This window comes from Eurypyga helias, unplaced genomic scaffold, assembly GCF_000690775.1.
Source record: "Eurypyga helias isolate BGI_N326 unplaced genomic scaffold, ASM69077v1 scaffold45436, whole genome shotgun sequence".
Classification (NCBI taxonomy): Eukaryota; Metazoa; Chordata; class Aves; order Eurypygiformes; family Eurypygidae; genus Eurypyga; species Eurypyga helias.
The window spans coordinates 1,611-8,800 of NW_010258171.1; the positions used below are offsets into that span (position 1 = coordinate 1,611).

Genomic DNA, 7,190 nt, shown 5'->3' on the forward strand with positions numbered 1-7,190 from the left:
ACTGCTCACTGGTTTAATTTTCATGTTTTTAATACTGAAAATCAGAGATATTATAGCTTTTATGATATGTTCAGTTTGCAAACGTTAATTTTTCTGTTTCATACCAGGCTGGGTGTCTGTCTTTCTCACTTTTTTTTCTTTCTTTTAAAAAAAAATACAGTCAAATGACAGTGGAAGAGATTATTATGTTTCAAGGGATTTTAGTGATGTATTTGATTTTGACCAAAATGGAATGTTTTTTGGAAGTCTCGTCCACATTGGGCTGCTGAAAAATGTCTGTTGGTAGATCTTGACGTGTCAAGGCCCTGGGCTGTGACTCTGCGAGGTTGCCTGACTCTCAGCTGCTTCTGATGCTGGCCAGGGAAGCAGTGTGGAATGTGTCATGGCTATGTTTGATGCCTTTTTTTCTTGTAGAGCTGAAGAAGGAACGAAACCGAGGCATTGGGAAACCACTGTTAGGAGGGCCCTTCTCACTCGTCAGCCATGAAGGACAGCCCAAGACCAGCAAGGACTACATCGGCCAGTGGGTGCTGATCTACTTCGGCTTCACACACTGCCCTGACATCTGTCCTGACGAACTGGAGAAAATGATTGAAGTGGTAGATGAAATTGGTATGGGAAGTCTGTTGACATTGTGGTCCTTCTTATAGGAGGTCCAGGTTTACTGTGGTAAAATATCGCAGATGCTAAGAACTGATGATAGTTTGTTTTTTTTAAAATGCTATTGACTACTACTTAGTTGAATTAATTGCTGAGTGATACATGCATCAATCTGCCTGTTAGTAGGATCTGATTTTTAGATCATGACAGCACTAATCTTTCCACAACAGGGGACTTCTTTGTAATAAAATATGATGGTGGCGCGTTACAGGGAACAGTGTCATTGCATTGTATTTTTGCCAAGATGTGCTTGTGGGGTGTATTACGTTTTTTTACCCTCTATTTTATTCATTCTGAGAGCAAATACAGTCTCTTCTGAGACTGACTGTGCTGTGGAATGGAGGCTGAGGGAAGCATGTGTGATAGAGGTGGTTTTCTCAGCCTGAAAATCCTGAAGAGTTATATAGCAGAGATAATAGTAACCAAGCAGGTGGGAGTGGAGACTAAAGTGAAGAAAATATGGTGAATGCTATGGCTGGAACATGAGGGGAAGAGCCTCAACTTGTCTTTACCTACACTCCTGTTCTGCCCTGACGGATGCTTTTGTTGTATCGACCACTGTGCTTTGATATGTGCATCATGTATTGGTGTTTTCTGTAAAAGAGCTAATTTGTCATCTCTTCTGAGCAGGGCAGGGTCTCCTGCTGAGACACGGGAAGTGTAGCTGCACTCAGCACAAGCGCAGAGCATTTGATTTCATGGCATTTGCTTCATTCACAAATTACATAAATTAAGCTGCACATTAAGTCTTTCTTTTGTCACTTAGGGTTGTCACTTTTTGGTCACTTTGTCACTTTGTCACTTGGATTGATGTTGTGGTAACTTAGCTGTGAGCTTGTTTGAAGGAAGGTGAGACATGACTTTTATTTTTGTAAGAAAAATAATGATTGTTAATGTCACAGATAGAATTCCATCTTTACCTAATCTGACTCCGCTCTTCATCACCATTGATCCTGAGAGGGACAACGAAGAAGCCATTGCCAAATATGTTAAAGGTATTACTGTTTTCTTCCTCAGTGTCTTATAGCATGTAATACAGAGCACTGGAAAAGAGCCTATTGATGGGATTTGTTTCACTAAAATTCCTAAATGTCTTCTTCCTATCTAGAATTTTCTCCAAAGCTGATCGGATTGACTGGTACAAAGGCACAGATTGACCAAGTGGCCAAAGCTTACCGTGTGTATTATAGTGAAGGTCCCAAAGATGAAGACAGTGATTACATAGTAAGTAAATGTAGGGCCTTTGCCTAATGAAAGTCTTTGGATAAGAGCAGAATATAGATTTTGAAATTGTAAGACAGCTGTTGAAAACCGTGCTGCAGTCCTACATGACAGAGCCCTGTTGAACCAATGTGTTAAGCTGTGTTTTAGAGGTTTCAGTCAGAATCAAGGTGCCCTCTTGCAAGCTCAGAACCTCGCTGAAACATGTTCTAAGAATGTACAATCCCACGGCTGCATATAGAATAGCATGAGCTAACAAGCCTGGCAGTAATTTGAACTTTTTTTTGTTGTGTAGTGTTTTTGTCTGGCTGTTTTCCTATGTGCTCCAAAGTGAAAATGTAACTGGGAAATTAAGGCCACAGGAAGAGGGAGAAATGAGAGGTAAAACAGAGTAACAACTCATTCCCCACCAAACTAAAACCAAGAAATGGATTTATCCTGGCAAGGGACATGGATGATGCAAAATCTGCCTGCAGATGCTGTGAGGGTGTTCCTCCTCTGTCAGATGATCTGGAAGAGAGAGCATGTTAATGCTAAATTAAATGGAAATAAAATACATAAGAGTAATATTGTGAAGGGGGATGAATGAGGTTTAAGTGAGGCTAAACTGAGTAGTCAAAATCTTACTCTGGAAGAGAATAGGATTGGTTACAGGGCTCAGAGCTGCTGCCAAGGCCTTCCTGACTTGCCGCATCCTGGGCAGACTGGAAGAGTAAAGTAGGTACAATTAGTATGACAAGCGAGGATACACGTTATATGCTCTTCCCCCCCGCCCTTACAAGAAATAAGGGCATCAGACAAAACTGAAAACAGGTTCAAAAGGAAAGTTGATAGTTCTTGTTGTAACGGGCACCTGAGAAGTGGAATTCCTCACTGCAGATGCAAATGGTGGAAGTTTATGGGAGTCCCCTGGGAGACTTCTTGTTCATCTTTGGAAAAGTCAGTCTCTTTAGGATTGTGAAATACACAGAAATCTTGCCTAGCTCAGGAACCCTGTGAGCAAAAAATGTTTGAAACGGGGAGGTAATAGAAGACGACAGCATATTTTTGGTGCTTTTCTTTAAATCAACTGTTGTTGGCCCCTGTTTGAGGTAGAATGCTGAGACAGATTGGTTTTGGTCTAATCCAGTATTGTGCATTCTTAATCTGTTTTTTAAAAACACCTGACTGCAGCAAATAAATCATCCACATAGACAAAATACTGGTGGAACAAAAAAGTGGTGCATAGAAAGAAATAGCAAGAGCTGCACATGATCTCAGTAAAGAGAAGATGGAATCATAGTGGTGATGTGCACTGCTTTATATTGGTAAAAGGGATGTTAAGGTGGGAGATGAAGAACTTGTTTTCACTTAAAGTGGCAAGTCGGTAGCTGGAGAGGTCTGTGTCTAAGATACTGGATTTGAACGGAGGAGAGAACCTTGCTGGAGAAATTCAATATAGATTTCAATCAATCTAGCATAAATTTTAAATAAATCTAAAGATACTGCTTAAAATCAGATTTGTACAAAGGTGGAAATGCAAGAGTAGGTTATAGGAACAGGATCAGCAAAGGATGTCTGCTCAGGAGAGGGGAAAAATCAGTAGAATCTGACACTGAGTGAAATGCAGTTGAGGAGAGATGATGGAAAGAGGCCGGAAAAGCTGAAGAAGTGCTGCTCCTTATGAAGTAAACTACACATGGATTCTAGCAAATCACACCTGGATTCTTGCATGACCAGGAAGGGATAGTACAGGGGTTCAGCCAAGGAATGTTAACTATAGATGACAGCAGGTTCAAGGGAGGCTGGAGGATGAAATAGAACTGGAGAATGTGACTGCAGATGTGATGAAGTAGAAGAAGGGATTCAGGATCCAAGGAGAATATTGCTGATCTGTTCTGAGTCTGAGGGAAGGGATGGGCAGTGAGGAAGAATGGCTATTGCACTGGGAACAGGAGAGCAGCCTGGGAGCCCCAGACGTGATGCCAAAGAGGAAGAGAGTCAAGTGCAGGAAGGCCAGAGGACACAGGTCTGAAACAAAATGGAAAGAAGAGAGCAGCAACAGCAGACTTGGGAGGGAAAACTTGAGGCAGGTTTTGTGCTTACCTGACACTTACCCAGGTAATTACTACTCTGTCATTTATTTCAGTAAGGGTTTTTTTTCCTCATTATGTCTTGCATGGACCTGTTGTGCCAGCTGGTGTTTGACTGATGTTTGTGCAGGAGCAGATTCTGTTACCTCTGCAGGCTGCTCGAAGGTGGGGAAGAGGAAGAGGTCCATTACAGCCAATTAAACTTTGCTGCTTGTTTTGTCTTGAAATGAACACTGAGATAAGAATTTAGAAATTATAATCTCTAAACATCTGTTTGAATTCTTCAATTATTACTTTAATATTAGTAGCTTTATTTAATAGTCTCAATTTTATAATTCTCAGTACCAGAGTATCCACTTTACTTGTTTTCTTCTATGGTTTACAAGATTACATTGAAAATCAAATTATGACCTTATGTGCATACATTGGGAACAGTGGCTTCAGGTACAGGTTGAAAAACACTAGTCTTTTGTACATAAACTGCACTCCTTCCTAACTGTATTTAATCTTCCATAGGCTGGGGAGTTAAAATGCTCTGAGCAGGCTACCTGACTTTATTGTTTTGGTGCTAGTTTCCAGTTGAAAGATCTAACTTGTGATTCAGATTCGTTTAAAAAATTGTCCTCTAGAGCTTAATTTTGTGTTCTTATCTTGAACACTTGAAAGTAGATTAAAATATTTGAATTAAACCTTTGTCAGTAAAATTTTGAGGAACACTATTTCAGTGACAAAAATCCCATTAAGTTTAATGCATCCCTTTAGCTTATGGTACTGCAAATGTTTATGTGATTTCTTAATTTCAAACACAGTCATACTCGGTGCATAAATACATTTCAGTTCTTTTATGCCGATGGCAGTGAGACGATGTCACTTGAGCAATTCATGGCCTCCATTTTTAGTATTTTGTGTCTGTGCTCATAGAGATGGTGCCAGTTAGATGCAGACAGTACTTGCAGTAAAATAAATCGACAGTGGAGTTAATTTCTGTATAAATAAAATTGGAATACCTTGAACGTTCAAGTAACTGTTACTTCGAACTTATTTTTAGGTTATTTCAATTCGGACAGTAGAGGGAGCCCCCTTCCAGCACATATATTTCCCTCTGTACCAGCTCTTGCCTTTGCAGCTCCTGGATCCTACCGATGCTCTTGGTCCCATTGTTTGCACTAACAGTGAACTTGGTTTAATGAAATATCTGTGTTTACATTGGATTTACATCATATTAGCAGGAGCTTGAATGCCTTGTGAGGGTCATGAAGCATCATGAGAAATAAAGGGAAGCTGGGAAATCGAGGAGGAAAGACCATTAGCCTGCAGGTTTGCCCAGCCTTGTCTGTGCTGCGGAAAGGCTGCCCACAGCTTAGGGAAGACCTGTCTGCTTACAGTATGTCTTTACACATTCTGAGTATGCAAATCGTTTTCTCTAGTTATTTTCTTGAAAATAAGGAAAAGTTGATGAGGTGATGCTGAGGTTTTCTTTATCTTGCTTTAGCTTGTTGGCAAGAAGTCTTGTCAGACAGCTGAACTAAAGAGTGAACGGGACACTGTTGCTGCTGACTTTGAGAGGTGTGAAGGGTATTTTTTTTACTGAGCCACAATGTGCTCTCTTTCAGGTAGATCACACAATAATAATGTACCTCCTTGGCCCAGATGGTGACTTCGTGGAATATTATGGCCAGAATAAGAGGAGTGCTGAGATTTCTGCTTCTATTGCTGCACACATGAGAAAATACAGATCCTAAAACACAAGGTCTTTGAAGGTTGATGTGAACATCATCTGTAGGTTTGCCTGTAATTGTGCACCAGAGTTGAAGCAGAAATGTACAAGTGTAACATCTTGTCACCACATGCCTCCTTTCTTCCAAATAAGAAAGGCAATCATACTTCTGCAGAATACCATTATTAAAAATCTCTGGAGAGCCTTCCCCATGGATATTATTTGCAGCAAGATCTAGGCTACAGAGTGAAATTTGGGACTTCTCTGAAACATTTGGAGCAAAAAATGGAAAACACTTTTCGTTTGTGAAGAATGTGTGTATTGCTGATAAAATTAATTGGTATCTCTTTGGAAGACATCATTGAAGGATGATGACTGCAGGAGGATGACTGCTTGATGAAAAGCCATGTGGGCCATGGTGTTCTTGGAGCACTCCTGCCCTCTTTTTCTGCACTGTTTTGCTTGTGGGAGAGACAGTTACAACATTATACGCAGAAGAGCCTTAAGAGTGCTTCTTAATCAAGATTAAGGAGGTGAAGAGGACAGAGAGCATGAGCAGCTTCCAGGCATGGGACCAACCATGTAGTGTGCCTGATCTTTATTTGAATGCAGAAATAAAATGATGTGGATTTTTTTTTTTTCCTTGGTGATTTTTCCAGGTGAATGCTGGTAACTTATAAGGAACTGAGTTGTGGGGTGCAAATAGATTTTTCTTCTGATCTAAATGACTTTATGCATAGTTGGCCTGATTGTGCTATGCTGAATAGTGAAGTGGGGAGGGTAAAGAGGGTCTGTGTCCATGCACAGGTCTGTCAATCTGATAAATTTATGCAGTGCAGCATTTGAAAATAAAGATTGCTTTGTAAAGGGAATATTTTTTTTTCCTTAATTAGGTTTGACTAGAATAGCATCAGAACTTTGTATACTGATCAAGCTTCATATTCTTGCTCTGTTTTATCTCTCTTTAGAACGTAGCATTTATCTAAAGCAGTGCCAACCATAAGTTGCTTTTTTAAGGAAACTGAATGCCAGAGAATGGCCCACAGGAGACAAAACAGCAAAGTTTTTTGTGCAAGTTTCAGCATGTTTCAAACTGAACAGAAGTGTTCCTACTGGTAGCATTGGCATTTGTCTGAGTGTGAGGGTTGAAAGAGAACTTTCCTGTCAGAGGGAAGTGCAATGTATAGGGTAAATTTCTATCTTTCCAAAACAGAGAAAAACCACTAAATTTAACCTGTTCCAGAGCAGTTGTAAAAAATGGTAAAGTAGTGTAGGTCCACATCACCTGCCCTATAGTGTAGTGACCTCCTGAGGGTATGGGGAAGGTTACTGTGATAATGTATGTCGAAGACTGTGCTTTTCTGATAAAGCCTTGTCAAGGAAGGAAAAATCCCAAAGTTCCAAGATACCTTTTATTTTTTTTTTTTCCCCCTCTCAAGTCACGGAAGACAAGGGCAGGGATTGGGAGAATGAAGAGCTACCCATGATCTGGGATGATCAAGTTCGGGAATGCCTGAGGA

At 40.4% G+C, this 7,190-nt stretch overlaps 1 protein-coding gene across 1 annotated transcript; it reads left to right on the forward strand.

The window, feature by feature from the left end:
- Window positions 1-414: 414 nt before the first annotated feature.
- Window positions 415-5,933, forward strand: LOC104511582 (protein SCO1 homolog, mitochondrial; the record flags this gene model as incomplete). The annotated part of the gene is made up of 4 exons (XM_010154257.1): window positions 415-612; window positions 1,563-1,655; window positions 1,769-1,884; window positions 5,567-5,933. Coding segments are annotated over 4 exons (536 nt in total), but the record flags the coding sequence as incomplete, so codon positions are not given.
- Between the last annotated feature and the right edge of the window lie 1,257 nt (window positions 5,934-7,190).